Source organism: Rhinopithecus bieti, unplaced genomic scaffold, assembly GCF_001698545.2.
Source record: "Rhinopithecus bieti isolate Rb0 unplaced genomic scaffold, ASM169854v2 scaffold_22636, whole genome shotgun sequence".
Taxonomy (NCBI): Eukaryota; Metazoa; Chordata; class Mammalia; order Primates; family Cercopithecidae; genus Rhinopithecus; species Rhinopithecus bieti.
In genome coordinates, this window is record NW_016810429.1 from 35082 (window position 1) to 54521 (window position 19440).

Below are 19440 nucleotides of genomic sequence, written 5' to 3' on the forward strand. Positions count from 1 at the left end.
AAAAAAAAAAAAAAAAAAGAAATCAAAAAGGTAAGGTAAAATCAGGGCAAAATGACTTATATTGATGCTTTCTATATACTCCAGCTGAGAAAGGAATGTTAGGTAAAATCTAATAATTACTTGTCTAAAAGTAAAAGCAGATGATGAATGGAGCAACTCTCCCTTGTTCATTAAACAAGAATGGCATGTGACTGTTAGTATATATACTAAAAGTTAGGTTGTTCAATTAAAATTCTAGCACTTATGCCCATTAAGTAATATTTTAGAATACTATAATGAGCTAGTAAGAACTCATATCAAAGCCAGATGTAATGAGCTGAAATATTACAAAGAGCTCTTACTTACAAGTTAAATCTCTCATAAGTTCTATGAACAAAAGTCATAGAACTCATGTATAAACATAAGCTGAAGAAACTGTGTATTGTCAGACCCAGAAACAAGTATCTGATTGCAGCCTCTTTATAATGAATTATCAAGTAGTGTTTGGAATCCCAAGTAATGAAAACAAAGAGGACTCGTGCACCCAATTTCTTACCTGTCCATTCACAATAACTACCACACTACTAATCCCTTGTCCTCTCCCCTTCCCGCATGCTTCAGGGTTCTCCTCTTTTGGTTAAAGACAAGAGTTTGGGTGGTTAGAACGTTTCCACCAAAGAGACCTAGATAATGTTTAAAGGCCAATTCTTGCCATAACAGTCTATGAATCTCGGTAGGGAAAGGTTTGATGATGAATGAAAGTATAAAATCTTAATCAGCAATTTAGTATAGAGTATGGGACGAAGATGAACTCAAGTTCCTTACAAACAGAGTGCCTGACTAGAAAGCACCCGAACACCTGAAATTCTTTTTGTTTTGTACAGACTAGGTTATAACTAGATTCTCTTACTAGAACATTAAATTAGTTCCATTACATGGAGCCCTTCTTTACAATTTTATACTATAAATAATTCTAATAAGAGAATCTCAACACAGGGGAATGAGAGTAGTGACACTCTTTTCTGTGCCAACACAAACTCTGCCTGTTTCTGATGTTAACATTAATAAATACTTTAACATATTTTTAGAAGTACAAATATCAAACCAGTATATTTTGGCAATTCTGGCAGAAAACGACTGTTATCAAAATGTTATAAACCAATTTTGTGTCCAAATATAAAACTAGCTACACCATAAATCTAGAATTTTATGTATATGCAACACAAAATGATAGGTTCAGAGTTTTTATATTACCACTTCTTAGAATTGGACATTAAAGAATTTAAATCCCAATTTTGCTACTGTTTTGATGACTCCGTTATTACGGGCTTCAGTAAGAACAGATGTGGGGCATTGTATAAAGGCAAACAGAATTTTACATTTAAAATTTTCCATTATTCCATTTCTTAAGTTATGGTTGAGACAGTATGGAGTATAGTGCAGTGTATATTTTTAAAATAAACTATTAACTTAAAAAAAAAATTACATTGTCAAAGACTTCTAAAGAAACCTAAGCCTTTAAAGATTATTGAGCATTCAGTTATGTGACTGCTGCCATCATGTGGTAATGCTATAAAACTACAGTTATAAGTACAAGTGCTCATTTTCCTAATTTTAGTAGCAGAAGCAGCTAAACTATTATCAAATTAAGAATAAATAAAAGCCTCTCAGCTGTAACATTCAATGTACACGAGAATGCTATAAAATCACTATAAATAAAAAATGACTATTAAGACCCTACTTTTCTCTAAATGTTAAATATCAAAAATAGATACACATAGTTAATATTGTTGTTTCATTATTTTAGTAATCTGAAGAACACCTGTTTGCAAATCTAGTCTGTAACTAAGAAAACAAATGTTAAAAGTTCTCCTGACATTATACAAATACATTTAAAAATGGTGATCCTAACTGCCCATATTAATTTTGATCATAGTTAACCATTTCAATTTCTTAATTACTTCTGTTGGTGTTTCATCCAAATGGGGATTTTAGTTTTGGGAAGCACAACAGTAGAGACAGCAGGAGATTATTAAATCAAAAGGAACTGGCATCAAATTACTACTTGGACACTTGCTAACTGTATAACTGAGCAAAGTCACTAAACCACTTCTTCAGTCTCAGCTTACTACGGCATGAAAGTGGAAATTCCCATTACCTTTCTCACAAGGTTGCTGAGAGGATCAAAATAAATCACACCTAGCATAGTGTCTGTCACCCAAGCTCTCAGCTACTACCTTCCATACTTTTCATTTCAAAGTGATAGTCAAGGTGCACTAGAATATGAATTCCTTAAGGACAGGGAGAGTGTCTTATTCACTTCAGCACCAACTTCTGATGTAATAAATTGTTGAATAAATGCATTTCATCACCTGCTTGAAAATATTCCTTTACCCCTCATCACAATCACTACTTTCATGTTTAACAAACTAAGATGATACATACTGTTAGATTAATTATCAAGAAAACCATAAACTTCAGACTTATGAGTGGGATAGGTCACTTAGGTACTCAAAGTATGGTCTTGCTACTCAAAGTATGGTTTGCAGACCTGAAGCACCGACAGCATGTTAGCAATGCAGAATGTTAAGGCCACACATAAGACCAATCGAAGCAGATTCTACCTTTTTTTTTTTTTTTTTTTGAGACAGGGTCTCGGCTCTGTCACCCAGGCTGGAGTGCAGTATTGTGAACACAACTCACTGCAGCCTCAACCTCCTGGGCTCAAGCGATCCTCCCACCTCGTGCTCCTGGGTAGCTGGGACCGCAGGTACGCATTACCATGCCCAGCTGATTTTTTTTAGTTTTTGTAAAGATGGGGTCTCACTGTGTTGCCCAAGTTGGTCTCAAGCTCTTGGGCTCAAACAATCCTCCTACCTTGGCCTCCCAAAGTGCTGGGATTATAGGCATGAGCCACTGAGCCCGGCCCCTTGGCCTTATTGATAAACATGTTAGTGTGAATTAGTTTGTCAAAATAGTTCTAAAAGCTATGTGAAAGCAGATTATGAGGTAGGAGAGGGCAAGGAGGGAATGGTAGAAATTGGACATAGAAGGGAGGCCTTAGAAGATGGTATAACCACTTGAGGCAGTAGGTGTGAGGAACGAGGAACATAAAATGGGTAGATACCTAAAAGGGAGATGACAGGGCATTTAAATGATTTATTCATTTGACAAAACTAAATATCTACTGTGCTGGGCAGAACTAAAAATGAATAACATCATCACTGCCTCAGGGAGTTCAATCTAGTGAAGGACCAGAGCATGTAATATCCTATCTCACTATGCAAGTCTGGTAATTATTACAATAAAGTGTGTACAAGGAGTTAAGGAAGAAGAGAAAAAAAAATCTGGAAATCAGCAAAAATTCCACAGGTAACGTCAAAATTAGTATCAAATAAAGACTTTACTAGGAGGAAAAATAAATGGGAATTTCTGGTAGAAAAAAAGCTTATACAAAGTTATGGAGTCAGGAAAGAGCATAGTGTATCTGAGAGGAACTACAAGATTTGATATGGCTAGAGCATAGAATACATGTAAGGAAAAGCCAAGGTTAAGGTGGCAAGGGAACCAGATCATAAAAGGCTTTGTTTGCTAGGCTGAGGAGCTAGAATTTTCTTCCTAATGGCAATGGGGGAAAAAAATCAATAAAAGAATGGTAAGTGATCCTGGCTAACACGGTGAAACCCCGTCTCTACTAAAAAAAAAAACACAAAAAACTAGCCGGGCGAGGTGGCGGGCGCCTGTAGTCCCAGCTACTCCGGAGGCTGAGGCAGGAGAATGGCATAAACCCGGGAGGCGGAGCTTGCAGTGAGCTGAGATCTGGCCACTGCACTCCAGCCTGGGCGGCAGAGAGCGAGACTCCGTCTCAAAAAAAAAAAGAATGGTAAGTGAGAATATCACATCTGCATTTTAGAAAGATGACCCCACAAGAGGTATAAAGGAGCAGGGGGACTGCAATATCAGCTTAAAGGCTTTGCAACAGCCCATGTGAAAACTGAGGAGGACCTGAATCAAGGCACTGTCAAGAAGAATATGGCACAGGGGACTGATATAAGAGGTACTTAAGAAAAAGAACTGACAAAGCCCAATAATAACCAATTAAGGATGGTGGGAGTGGTAACTGACTCTCATCTTAGACAGCTCAATAACCTTCTCTTCATTATCAAAGCCTTTGTTCAAGTTCTCATTATTTTTCACCATGCCTTTATATTACGCCCCTCATTCATCCTGTCCCATCCATAAATGTCAAGGAAATCTTTCTGAAACACAATTCTCATCATGACATTACCTTATTTAAAATCCTTCAATGGGCAACCCATTGAAGAACAGTACAAACCTGGAAGAACAGTCCAAATTCCTTAATATTCAAGTCCCAGTCAGCCAGGATTCAAAAGTACTTTTCTAATCTGTCACCACTATTGCATCACTCTCCTCCCCTCCCACTGAAATCCTGCCTGCCTGCCTCTTTTTCTCACGTCCAACTGTTTTCATCTATTCTCAGTATGCTACCCCAGGTTTTCAACCTCAAACTGAGAGACTGCCTATACTTTTGATTTTGTAATCCTGGGGTACATTTAAATTAAACCTACTGATTCATCCATAATTGAAGCTGGATCAAAGAAATCAGGCTTCAGTTCTGTTCTCTCTCGTCTGTTCTTTGATGGTGGCTAAAGGAAAAAAGGAAATAAGTTGACATTAGCTATATCTACAAACCAGATAGTAACTGAAAATATCCAAGTTAAATGTTCACATGGCCTATGTGATTCCAAGTGTACCCGACACAATATTTTAAAAACTCATGGAAAATGATTGGCCGGGCCCGGTGGCTCATGCCTGTAATCCCAGCACTTTGGGAGGCCAAGGTGGGTGGATCACAAGGTCAGGAGATCGAGACCATCCTGGCTAACACAGTGAAACCCCGTCTCTACTAAAAATACAAAAAATTGGGCGCCTGTAGTCCCAGCTACTCAGGAAGCTGAGGCAGGAGAACAGCATGGAGGCAGGAGAACAGCATGAACCCAGGAGGTGGAGCTTGCAGTGAGCTGAGATCGCGCCACTGCACTCCAGTCTGGGTGACAGAGCGAGACTCCGTCTCAAAATAAAAACAAATAATAAAAAATAAAAAAACTCATGGAAAATTATCCTGAGAGACAAAACCGGAAAACTCATTTTCATTTTACTTTAAAATCATTCTCTCAAATCCATTTTCCTTTTGAGGCACCTTTATACCATTCTAAAATTTAATTATTTCTTTAAGAATACACAATATACTAAAAGAATCATAAGACTTGACTTATAAGTATCAACTTTACTATTTGCTAGTTTTGCCTCTTTGGAGAGAGTAAGTTTCAATATTTTCAATCCTCTCAACTTACTTCACAAAGGTGAATGAGATATGTAGCAAAATGAAATATGTAAAACCATTTTGTATATGATCAACCCTAATCACATATTTAATTATTAATAAAGAATACACTCCTTCCTGTATTTAACTTCCTTCAAGTTTAAGTAATTTTACTTCATTATCTGATACGGAATTTGTCTCAACAAGTAGTATTAATATATTGTTTTGATAATGGTATACTTTTATACTCATGTTTAATGCATAATTAAATAACAATTGATTTTCATAGTCAAATTAGTATTAATCAAAATATACCCTTTAAACCTATATATTCCTAAATTAATCTCAGAAGCAAACAGACAATTTTTATCATCTTAATCTAGGATCTACCACCTTCACCAACCTTACTCTCTTCTAAATCCCTTCCCATATATCTAAACCCCTGGCAACTATTTTATTTAATATTTTTGCAAAACTTATTTCTCTTGGTAAGTATTTCTCTACTCTAATAAATATCCAACATAATTTTCAAAAGATCTAAATTGAAAATCTTACAGAAATCATGAAGTTTCTTACCAAATCTATATCCATGGTGTCAAAATCCATTCCCTCATTAAGATCCTCAATCCTCCCTTCTGAGGACATCATAACATCTTCAACAATTGGCTCTTCATCATCTTCCATTAGGCTTGTGCCACGCCGACTAGAGAAATATAAAACAAAGTCAAGATCTGAACTCATGTCATGACTATTAATATATAGGCAGCAGTATGTGGCTCTCTATATTCAAGTATAATGGAAAATGATGGAATTAAAGGTCAGGGAGAATGATTAGGCATTATGTCATCAATGATGTCAAAACCCAATGTTCACTTGTCTAAAAATGCTAAGGAGTTATGTTTATTCTAATTACTTCAGTACATTTAGCTTTATAGTTCTGATATGCCATATACAAGATTCAATGAGAATTTCCCACATGGGAACATACAAGATACCTCAAATCCTTTTTGAAAGTAGGCAGGGTACAAATTAATAAACAAACATAAAACAGAGACCAAAGAAATGACATTTTCAGAATACACATATTTTCATCAATATATAATGCTACTTTTACCCATCACTCCCTCATTCATTCAGTACCTAATGTGTACCAGGCATGTGCACACTCACTCACACAATGCCTACTATGTGACAGGCTTCTACTGTGTCCTATGGATGTTTAAAAAAAAAAAAAGATGAATAAGACTAAGACATGATTCCTGCCCTCAAGGAGCTTACAGTCTACTATGGCAAACAGAGATAAACAATTAATTATGACAAAATGTGATAAAAATTACAAGAAAACTATGCATCAAATGTTATAAGGACATACTAAAATAAGGGATTAATTCTGCCTTAGGAAGAAATGAGGAACACTCATGCTGAAACTTAGATTCGTGTGCCCTATGAAACTCAAAACTAAGACATATATAGAAATTTAAAATGAAAAACTAAGACCAAGAGTTATATATGTTATTACATAATTATGAGGAATAAATTAAGTTTACAAATTAGCCCAGATCAGCATAAAGTAGCCAACATAATTGTGAAACTGAGTAGGACTTGTCGTTTTTCCCCAGTTTGGCCACCATTACCTTCTTTTCTCATCCAAAGACACCCCATAGTCAAGAAAGTTGCCAAAACCCCAGCAATTATTTACCGAATGCTTACAATTTACACAACACTATGCTGGTTCTTAAAAGATATAAAGATAACAAGATATGATGTCTGATCCATGTTACCTGGACAAATATGTTTATAATGGTCCTTACTTCCTAACAATTCTAGGTAGAAAGACAATTTTACTGTATTTTGTGGAGGCAACCGTGAAGGGAATATATGTGCTGTATGAACCATGTGACAGAAAATCAGAAAGCTATTCTGCATTTTGTTTGAAATACAAGGAAGATATATGTGATACAAGCTATGAAAATAAGGTAATTTGGAAGTATTTTTATTTATAGGGCAGATACCATTATAGAAAAATCATTGTAAGATGAAAATGCTTTAGAGTCCCATGCAATAGATGACTTACGGTACAATCACCAAAGCATCCTCTGGTAATAGTTATTTAACTGAGATAATTTATTGTAGTTGCCGGTGGGGAGGGAGGGGGAGGCAGGGGGCGGTTAACTGTAATTGGGAATTAAAATGGTACTCAGTAGTGACATGCTATATAGGATCTTAGGAACTGGTGTAATGTTTTATGGGGAGAGATACAGACCAAATGATTGCATGGCAGAATTCTGGAATATATGGACCAGTGACAAGTTGGAAGCCAAGAAATTAGTTGTAGGATCCAGCATAAAATAAGAACTTATATTAGAAGGAATGTGGTGACAGAAACAGAGAAAAGGGGATAGAATCATGTGATAATATAGATGATGACCATATTAACCAGGATCAGAATCTATACGTGTAATACCTTGTAATACCTTGTGTCTCTAGAGGTTAAGACCACTATGGAGATAACTAAAGTGAATTTATGCAGGCCACCACTCATAGTAAATGATCATTTTGTAAGAAAAACAGGTAAAATTCTTAACATCTAAAAACCAACAAAACAGAACAAAATATAAATTAAAAAAAGAAGAGGGTAACAACTACTATCTCCCAATAGTAAAACATACATACAGCACATTATAAATACAATGCTTTCAAACTCAAAAACTTAATCATAATCATCACACTTTTCCCTGTATACTAATCAAGACATTTAAAAAAATTATCTAAAGACTGCTTGTCTGCCATTTATTTTAGAGCCAAAGCTAATGAAGATTTTATAAAGATTTATAAAGTTATCATACATAATCCAGTAAAAGCAAAGTATTTAAAAGATAAACTTCAATTTTTTTAGCATTGAACATTTATTCATTCAATGAACATTTACTTAGCATCTTTTATGTGTCAAGCACTGACAGGCAATGAATGTAGTCCCTGCCCTTGAGGAGCTCACAGTCTAGACAAACGGGACAAACTCATAAACAAATATTTACAGTACAACGTGGCAAGTGCTGTAAGAAATATGGATATACATAGTGTTATGGGAGCATAGATGACCAAAGCTTCAGTTAAAGTGACACCTGAGCTTGTTCTTTTATGATGACTTTACCAGCTGCCAGGGAATAGGAAATCATACTAAAATGTGGCAGGGGCCATATTTTGAAACATCTTGCATGCCATGAGCTAAGGAAGTTTGGAGTTTATCCAGCAGGCAATGGGGAGTCACAGAAAGGTTTTAAGTAAGAGTTACATGGTAAGATTTTTATTCTAGAATAGTAATTCTAGATGGTAGTGTGAATGATGGAGTGGGGGGTGAAGGGAGAGGTTTGGTGAGAAGATAAATGGGAGATTTGAGGGAAGAAACCCAGTTAGAAAGCTAATATAATAGTTCAGGTGAGAGATGAGGGCCTGAACTAAGTTGGGAAAATCAATTAGGATGTAACAGAACTGTATTTTTAATGCTGTGTACCAAAATAAACAAGGATTGATATTTAAACTTTTCCAACAGATCAACCTAAGATTGGTCCTTTGGCTAACTGGGTAGTATTTTAATTAAAATATTTTGTTTTTCTGTTGGAAAGACCAATTTTTAGTTCCTTGATTATTTCAGCTCAAGTTACTCTAGAGAGTTTGCTGAAATTTTTAGATAAGGCACACATTAAAATGTTAAAATGAATTAGTGAACTTCCTAGACTCAGACAATAAGGCACTCTCACTTACATGGCATGCTGAAGATTAGTTCGCAGTTTAACATAGCTCATTGCTGCTCTCTCCTGCTGTTGCCTTGCTTCCTCTTGTTGTCTTTGAGCTAACATCCATGTTACCTGCGTGCTTCAAGGAGAATTTTATTCTTCTTTTAACTTAACTTTTTCTATGTAATTAATAAAGTTATAGTACAGAAAATGATCAAATGTACTTACTTATAATCAAGAGGTGTTTGATGATGTTCAGTCTGCATTGGATAAACACTCATGAAGCTATCCTCAGGCCGTAATCTTTTCGGCTCTCTCATAATAGTGGAGGTGAGTTGTGGTGTCTGCATCATAACAGGGGTGTGCAGTGTTTGTTCTCTGCTTAACCACATACTATCACTACTACTACTTTCTTCAGCTGGAAAAGAAAATTAACGACGAGGTTTAGTCACTAATTTTGACTATTCAGGTGTCTAATACAACCTGTTCAGGTCAATAAACATCTGTTGCTTTCCACATGCAAGTCATAGGAACAGGGAGACACAAACCTATGCAAGGGGCAGTCCCTGACCTGGCCTTAGAGTCTAGTTGTAGACACAGAAAAACTAGGCAATTAAAACACAATGTGGCAAATGCAAGCAGAGAGGGAAGCATAAGGGGAATGGAGGCAGTGAAAGGGGTCAGAGCCAGCTATCCAGAAGCAACTTCTAACTAGAGTAGGTTTCAGCTGGGCTAGGAAGGCTTTTTATTCTAGGCAGGGAGAAGAACATAAAGCAAGAATTAAGGCAATTCTCGGCTCACTGCAACCTCCACCTCCTGGGTTCAAGCAATTCTGCCTCAGCCTCCCAAGTAGCTGAGATTACAGGAATGTGTTACCACGTCTGGCTAATTTTTGTATTTTTAGTACAGACAGGGTTTCACCATGTTGGCCAGGCTGGTCTTGAATTCCTGGCCTCAAGTGATCTGCCTGCCTTGGCCTCCTAAAGTGCTGGGATTACAAGTGTGAAACACTGCACCCAGTCGACTGAACCCTATTAATCTGCTGATATTTGACCTACAAAAAGGGCAATTTCGTACGGTTCAAAACTAACAGTTTGCTACTCCTGGGGCATAAAGATTGAAAGAGTAGTAAAAGACAAGGCTAGATAAAGAAGCAGGAATCAAATTGTGGAAAATCTTGTGAGCTCTGCTAATGTAACAAGGAACTGCTGCTGAAGGTTTTAAGGTAGGGAAGTAATTTGGTGAGTTACATGTTTTAGTCAATGTAGTGGCAGTGTGGGAAGTAAACTTAAAAACAGAATACTGGTGAACAAACAGACCAGTTAGGAGGCTAATTGTGTGGCCTAGGTGAGTGAGACATGGTAACAGGGATGGAAGTAATAGGAGACTGGTTCCCAATCTATTGGATGCAGACTGCTGAGCAGGTAGTAAGAGCAACTGCAAGGGGGCCACAAATCTACACGAATATTAAGCACTGGACTAAAAAGAAAAAAGGTTTCACACCTGCAAAAGCTACTTTTTTCAAATGTCTGTAAATGTTGCCATAATTAGTAAGTCAAATTTGTGTACAATTGTTACTGAATTAATAGTAATTTTTAAAATCACTGACTTGGGAGAAAAAAATTAATAGCACTTTGTGGTTGTGAATTTAGAAAAAAACTATTTCATTAGAAGATTATACATATGAGGCCAGGTGTAGTGGCTCACGCCTGTAATCCCAGCACTTTGGGAGGCTGAGACAGGTGGATCACAAGGTCAGGAGTTTGAGCCTGGCAAAGATGGTGAAATCCCATCTCTACTAAAAATACAAAAATTAGGCGCAGTGGCAGGCGCCTGTAATCCCAGCTACTCGGGAGGCTAAGGCAGGAGAAGAAAAGCGAGGGGGAGGTTGCGGTGAGCCAACATCACACCATTGCACTCCAGCCTGGGCAACAAGAGTAAAACTCCATCAAAAACATAAAAAAGATTATGCATATTTGCAAATGTGTGTAAGGTTTATAAGGGATAAGAGTGGAAAGAAAATGCATGAATAGCTAATACTCTAATAATAGATTAAACATAAACTCCACATTTTGCAATATAATTACATCAGCCTTTAAGTTCTACTGCATTCAGGCTCCAATATTGTCTTCAAAACTGCATTGACTTGGCAAACGTATCAGTATTCAAACTTCCTTAACTTATTAATGCCTCAATTTCTATGGTTCTCCCCAAAAACCTGAATGAGAGCACTGACTCTTCCTGTAAAAATTGAAGTATCTGATTTAATAATCTATTTGTAAAATGTAATATAAATACCAATTCATATGTGTTTCCATGAGGTCTTAAAAAAAAAAAGAGNGATATGAGAAAACATCATCTTTTAATTTGATAACATTGTTTTTAAAAAACAGAAAAGTTTCTTTTAACTTATAAACCATGGGCCCTAACTACTTTAACTGGTCCAGGTTAATAAAAGAGATTTCCCCATCAACTGTGATGTTGGGACTATATAACTAACCAGTGTAAAATTGTACAAGTTAGAAATACAAGGTTATGCCTTTATACTACTGGACAAAAGATACTAAAATTCACAGGACAATCAAGTTTTAAACACTAAGCACTTGATGATAAATGAAAGCTGATGAGATATGTGGCAATTTTAAAATATGGCCCCAAAATTCTTTGACATTTCTCACATTAAGAGGTGGAGAATTATGTCCTCTCCCCTAGAATCTCTGTGATTGCTTGGCCAATAGAATATGGCAGAAATTACACTATGCCAGTTTTTGGGCCCAGGCCTTAAGAAATTGGCAGCTTCCACTTCTGGTCTTTTGGGACACTTGCTCTTGGAGCCTGGTGATATGCTGACATGGAGAAGTAACAGGTAGGTGTCCTGGCAGATAGTACAGCTGAGGTCCCAAGTGACAGCCAGCATCAGATATGTAAGTGAAGATGTCTCCGTATGATTTCAGCCACCAGCCTTTGAGCCTTCCTAGCTGAGGTACCAGACACCATGGTCCTGGCTATGTCTTAAGTTTTGAGGTAGTTTGCTATTCAACAATAATAACTGGGACAAATGTTGACAACTATGCTAATTTGTTTAATAATTCCTAAGAAAAAAGTCCCCAGGCCCATTTTGAACCAACTCTGGAGTGCTAGGAGTATAAGAGTTTCAAGCACCATAATGCATTCCTACCTCTAATATGATTGCACTCTATTTCTATGAAGTTCTTCATGATTAATGGCCTCTTCATAGAAATTCAGAAGTTGCAACCTCTCTAAATCTGTTGTTCCACTTTAACTAGATGATCTGATCTCTTGGGTAATAACTAGCTCCATAATACTGAGTCCATTTCCCTATGCATACAGTGTAGCACAGAATTTAAAAAGCAGGCACTCTAAAGTGAAACTGCATGGCTCTCCTACTTAATAACTGTGTGACATGAGTATGTTACTTAACCTTTCTGTGCCAAGTGCTGTCATCTGAAAAATGAAGATGTACCCAAAACGTTGTGAGAACTGAGTTTATATATCTAAAATGCTCACAACAGCACATTTACACATAACGAACACATTTTGTAAGCTATTACTGAACACATCTCAAATAAAAAATAAGGTGAACCTTAATGACAATTCAGTTGGTAAATATTAGGGATAAATATAAAGAAAATAAATCATATCCTTACTGAGTGAAAGCTGCATGCCTTCAACCACTTTCCGTTTTCCTGTAGATGGTTTTGATTTTTTACTCCGCACAGTTGACCCCCGGCTGCTGATTCCACTAATGACTGACATGGTGTCATCATCACCACCAGCTAGCAAAGAATTTCGGTAAGACATCAGTGGAAGCCACACATCCTCTCTTCGGAGTGACATCTGAAAGGTCATGAACTTTTCCAAGTAAACATACCTTGAAAAGAAATCAAAACTGTTAGCTTCGATACAGAAATCTGCAGGTTACATTAACTCCTAGTTGTGTGAGCATGGGCATATTACTTCACTACTCAAAACTCAGCCTAATGAACAATGTTGTCTCTGCCAAGATTTTCACATCAAATGAAATAATTCAGAGCATTCAGTTTAACATTTGCTGAGTACCTATTACATACCAGGCACTATGAATAGATACAAAGATGGATATGATATGATTCCTACCTGCAAAAAAGTTTCAGCCTGGTGGAAATCATAAATCTACCCCTGGATCCAAGTATCTCAAGGCTTATATGTAATTTTGCAATCAAAATTCAACTAACGTTCATGTGACGACTATGTGCTAGGTATTTTTTTTCCTCAGGTTCCTTAACTATTCTTAGAATTCTATGAGCGAAATGTTTTCCCAATTTTACAGGTGATGAAAGAAAGGTTAATAAAATTAAGAAGTAATCCCACAGTAATAAAATGAGTAGAGGCAGCATAACCATGATTCAAGTCCAAGGCTCTGACACCAAGAGTTCAAAAAGGCTAAATTATGCTTCAAATAAAGACAATTATTTGTCAATTAACTGTAAAGTGCAACTAAAATATTTGCTGTCATTGTAATGACTAATTTCTATCAATTCAGATTTACTAGTGTGAACAGCATTAAACAGAATAGGAGACATCAGTTATGAAGCATACTGCTTTGTTAGCTGTTCAGTATGCATTTTTCTTTTTTCTTTTTTTTTCTTTTTTTTGAGACACAGTCTCACTCTGTTATCGAGGCTGGAGTGCAGTGGTGCCGTTTTGGCTCACTGCAACTCCATCTCCCAGGTTCAAGCGATTCTCCTGCCTCAGCCTCCTGAGTAGCTTGGATTACAGGTGCACACCACCACACCTAATTTTTGCCTTTTTTTTGTAGAGACAGGGTTTCACCATGTTGGCCAGATTGCTCTCAAACTCTCTGCCCGCCATGACCTCCCAAAATGCTGGGAAGACAGGTGTGAGCCACCGCACCCAACTCCCAGTATGTCTTTCTATATTACAATACACTTCAGTCATATATAGTAGTACAGTACTCCTCCAAGCGTGGCCTGTGAACTGACTACCACTTCAAAAACTGTTAAGTCTGCAACAAGATGCAAACCTTGAGCCAAAATATACTCACTGGCAGAGAGATTTACAATTATGTACCCACCACATACCTAAATAGGACATTACAGATAAGTAGCCTACACTAAAGCTATCCCCATTTTGCTTCCTCGTTGTGCCCAGAGATTACCACTATTTATCACCTCCATGCACATTTTGTATGTTCAATACATAGTTGTCTGTAAACATCATAGTACGGTTTTGTATTTTGCTCTTTGTACTCAATGAAATCTAGCCATTTTTACTATTGTATGGTATTCCATTATATATAAATCTATTGATCCATTTTCAGTTGATGGATGTTTAGGTTGTTTTGAGTTTTCCACTATTTCAAACAATCCAACAGCCATTATTCTTTTATCAGTCTCATTGTGCATGTATTCAGGAGTCTCTGTGGGGTATCCACTTATGAATGAAACTACTGGATCATGAGGTAGAGAGAATCTTAAACTTTACTAGGCATTGCCAAAAAGCTCCACAAAATGGTCTTGTACTGCCATCAACAATGTATAAAAGGCTCTGCTGCCTCACATCCTTGGCAATATTTATTTGACACTATCAGACTTCTTAATTTTTCCTAATGTGCTAGGTGAGAAATGGTATTTCATTGTTTTAATTTTTTACAACTGAATATAGACCTGTGTGACCCACATGCCTAACAAGATACAGAACTTGGCAGGGCATGGTGGTTCACGACTGTAATCCCAGCACTTTGCGAGGTCAAGGCGGGCAGATCACCTGAGGTCAGGAATTCGAGACTAGCCTGGCCAACATGGTGAAACCCTGTCTCTACTAAAAATACAAAATTAGCCAGGCATGGTGGCACATGCCTGTAATCCCAGTTACACAGGAGGCTGAGGCAGGAGAATCTCTTGAACCCGGGAGGCAGAGTTTGCAGTGGGCCGAGATGGTGCCTGAGGGACAGAGCTAAACTTCGTTTCAAAAAAAAAAAAAGGTACAGAACTCTAGTACCCTAGTGTTCCCATTCAAACTCTCCAATACTAGAAGTAACTGTTACTGTAATTTTTATCACCATACATTAGTTTTGTCTGCTTTAGAATTTCATATAAAGTCTATAGTCTTTAAAAACAAAATACTAGTGGGTTTTCAGACAAGATTATTTACAATATGAGGTATCCATATGCTTCTGCCCTTTTACACCTCAAAGCCATGGGGAAAGGTAGAAGATTTTTGAGAATTTAAATCCATTTTGGGAGCTCTTTTATAAGTCACCATTATAGGAGACTAAACCAGAAAAGTGCCCTGTTTGAGAATTAAAGGATGTTCCTGATGGATTGCCTTTATTATTGGTTTTCAAATGCTCCCTCCTTAGTTGGGTTAAGACACTAATGCAAATAAGAACACAAAAAGCAGCTAGGCACAGTGGTTCATGCCTATAGCCCCAGCTACTCAGATTAAGGCAGGAAAATCACTTAAGCCCAGGAGTTCAAAGTCAGTCTGGGCAACATAGTGAGTCCAGTCTCTTAAATAATACATAAAGTATTCAAATTATACCTCAAAAGCTACAACTATACTGGAGGAAAACTCACAATATTAAACTAGAGTATTACGCATAAAACATAGTTTAATCCTTAAATTATAAAGTTGCTGAAGTATAAACTTTTTTGTGTATTAATGCAATCCTACAATTCTGTGTGTGAGTAGAAAGGAGAGAAACCAAGTGTAACAATTGCCCTTAAGAATCCCAAAATGAAATTAAATAGGACATTTCCAGCAAATACATACACTGTTCTTTTGTCTTGTCGGAGTAGTTTAGAAGAAAATTCACTCAGAATATCAAGAAATGCCAAATTTAAAGGTGGATGGCTCTCCCCTTGCGGATTAGGCTCTTTAAAAGCAAATTCTATGCCATCTCTGCAAAGAAAAAAAAAATTGAAATAAACATTTGAGGGACTATAATAAAAAAATCAATAACTTAGAAAATTTCACTCACTACTTCCTTTGCCAAGCTTTTAATTTGAGGAACAGAAAACAAGGAGGTTGTAAAGAGTGCAGATATATTAACATTTTATGTTACTGTTACTTTCTTTAAAACAATACACACACACACACACACACACACACACACACCACTTAGCTTTCAGTCTGAACATGGTCTGGTATATCTACATTCTTTAATCGGTACCTTTTTCCATAGAAAATAACGTAAATTCTCTCACATAATGATCAATACATTATCTGTATTTTTCAAGACATAAAAGAGACCTACTCTAACATATAGAACGTTAAAAAATAATTCACAAATATCTGTAATGAACAATTCAAGAGTAAAGTTTAAAATTAAACTCCATGTAAGGCCCATTTTAACTACATTTGTGTGACAATAAATACCTCTATTCATCAAAGTAACAACCCAACATTATAACTCTATCAAATATATAACTGAGTAAAAAACAATCCAGATGGAATCAAGGAGGAAACGAAGGAAGGATATTACATGAAAAAAAAAGATATCATTTCTGAAAATAACATATAGGTAGTCCTTAAATATTATGTACAATTACCATCTAATGGATTAACAGGCATAAAAATAAACTTCAGTTTTAGAACAAAGTGAAAGTTGTTGAGGGAGGAAGCCAGGTGTGGTGGTTCATGCCTATAATCCTAATGCTTTCGGTGGCTTAAGTGGGAGGATCTCTTGAGGCCAGGGGTTCAAGACCAGCCTGGGCAACATGGTGAGACCCTCTCTCTACAAAAAACAAAATAATAATAATTAAGTTGAGGGAGTATAAGCAAAACTTAAACAAGAGCAGCAAATTTTCCTCAAAGAGACAGTTAACACTTTTATAACTAAATGAGCAAGAGGATGAAGGAGAGTCCAAGACTCTAAAAGCAAGGTTCTTTAACCCACAGGTAATAGATAAAGGGTTTTAATACACAAATGTTGGTTATGTTAAAGGTCTAAAACGTATCCATACTTTGAAAGTGCAATTGATCACTAAATTATATGCCCAGTATAAAATAAAATGACTTCCAACTTTGATAAGGGGAACAAAATATGCAGATGGAAAGAAGGCTGTGGATCAAAACATGGGAAAAGGTCACTACAAAATAAGAGTGCAGAACCAAAGAAAAAACTGAGACAAAGGAATCAAACCTCAAAGATTTCTCTATCTGACAATGAGATCATGACAAACGTTGATAAAAGATGTGTAATGCTTGATGAATTTATGCTGCTTTGATTCACATAATTTATAGACTTTGTATGGTTTAAATTTAAACAAAGGCTTATAAAAGGAGTTTTAATCCTAACTCATTTTGCTGTTGTTTTTGAGACAGACTCTCGCTCTGTCACCCAGGCTGGAGTGTAGTGGCACAATCTTGGCTCACTGCAACCTCTGCCTCCAAGATTTAAGCCATTCTCATACCCGAGTAGCTGGGACTAGAGGTGCACACCACCACCCCCAGCTAATTTTTCTATTTTTAGTAGAGACAGGTTTCACCACGTTGGCCAGGCTGTTCTCAAACTACTGGCCTCAAGTGATCCACCTGCCTCAGCCTCCCAAAGTGCTGGGATTACAGGCATGAACACCAAGCCTGGCCCAACTCATTTGTTAATTGAGATAGCACTGTAAGTGGTTCTTTAAAATTTAGAAAGGAGATAGGGTAGAGATTTAGAAGCTAATAATAAAGCATAAATTTAATTTAGTTATGCCAAATGAAAGCGCTAGATTAAAAAAAAGTTTCATGACTAAAAAATATGAGAGCTGAATAAAATATCTGGAAATTACTTGTGTAGCATGGCAATGGCTTCTCTTGTTTTCAACTGATCAAGTCCAAAAGTTAAAGCAAAACGTCGAGCAAGTTCTTTTATGCCACTAAATGTAGAGGATGATCTATCAAAATTATAGCCATTTTCTTGTATCATTTCATTAAAAAGCTGTTTGGAAAGAAAGAAAGCACATTAAAGTTCTTAATACCTGGAGATTAACATCTTTTAAAATATTACATTTTCATTTAAAATACAGGTGTTCAATAAATGAGGTACTGTATTTTATTGTAAAACACTAAAACATGATACAAATGACCAAAAGTGTAGTACTTCGTATATTTAAACTGGAGGTTGTTATCAACATCAGAAACTCTTTAGGTTAGTTTTGGCAGAATGCTATTCTGCTGGTATTAATTGGATATTAACACAGCATATAAAAATATAAAGAAAAAACCCCCAGCAAATTATTAGGCAACCATGCTCTGTTATTTACGTTTAAGTGGTGAATCTTCACATCAAGAACTCTTAACATGAAATAGCGAAAGCTTAAGAATTTTAATCTTCTTTGACAAAGTAATTCTAATTACAGGACTTGAACCAAAAGAAATAATATTTATGCACAATACTACGTACAAAATGTTTTAGTGCTATTTATAACAGCAAAACTTGTTTAAAAGAAAAAAAAAAACCCTCAGCATAAACAAGGAGACTTTGGTTAAATTGTGGTCCATCTACAAAATGGAATATTATATAGTCGTCAAAATGGATATGCTAATCATCCTGCTTTGGTTAACTATACACTGTGTCAAAACATCACTATGTATACCCCATAAATATGTACAATTATGTGTCAACTTTTCTTTTTTTTTTTGAGACAGAGTCTCGCTCTACCACCCAGGCTAGAGTGCAGTGGCATGATCTTGGCTCACTACAACCTCCACCTCCCGGGTTCAAGCGATTCTCCTGCCTCAGCCTCCTAAGTAGCTGCCATTACAAGCGTGTGCCACCAAGCCCAGCTAATTTTGTAGTAGAGACGGGGTTTCACCATATTGGCCAGGCTGCTTTCGAACTCCTGACCTCGTGATCTGCCCACTTCGGCCTCCCGAAGTGCTTGGATTACAGACGTTAGCCACCACACCTGGCCATGTGTCAACTTTTAAAACGAGGAAGACTTCTGGGTATACACCCAGAGAAAATGAAATCCAAATGTTGAGGAAATATCTGCATTCATAGAAGCAGAGAATAGAAAGGTGGTTGTCAGGGACTGGGGTTGGGGAGGCTGAGACTTTGGTCAAAGAGAACAACGTTTCAGTAGGACAAGATAAGTAAGTTCTGAAGATCTATTCTATAGCACGGTGACCATAGTTAAGAGTAATGTACTGTTTTGTTTGTCTAAAACTGCTAGGACAGTTGGTCTTCAATGTTCTTAACACAAGTAAGTAAGTATGTGATGCAATGTTTATGTTAATTAGCTAAATTTAATCATTTCACAATGCATACATATCAAAACATGCTGTACACCATTAAGTATACAGAATTCTTACTTTTCAATTATACCTTCACAAAATCTAAAAAAAAAAATAAATGAACCCCTCCTGCTC

The 19440-nt window shown here is 36.6% G+C and overlaps 1 protein-coding gene across 2 annotated transcripts in view; it reads right to left on the reverse strand.

Annotated features, from left to right (window-relative positions):
* Positions 1–3856: 3856 nt before the first annotated feature.
* The window catches only part of LOC108542088 (cohesin subunit SA-2), a 17388-nt gene continuing 1804 nt past the window's right edge, over positions 3857–19440 (reverse strand). The window contains exons 2-8 of one of the 2 annotated variants that reach the window (XM_017891933.1): positions 17859–18007; positions 15853–15981; positions 12726–12949; positions 9286–9475; positions 9086–9196; positions 5900–6026; positions 3857–4646 (exon numbers count right to left, since the gene is read on the reverse strand). In XM_017891933.1, coding sequence (XP_017747422.1) covers positions 4554–4646; positions 5900–6026; positions 9086–9196; positions 9286–9475; positions 12726–12949; positions 15853–15981; positions 17859–18007 — 1023 coding nt within the window. In that variant the 3' untranslated portion in view covers positions 3857–4553. The remainder of the gene's footprint in view (positions 4647–5899; positions 6027–9085; positions 9197–9285; positions 9476–12725; positions 12950–15852; positions 15982–17858; positions 18008–19440) is intronic. The other variant, XM_017891934.1, reaches the window with a different exon arrangement.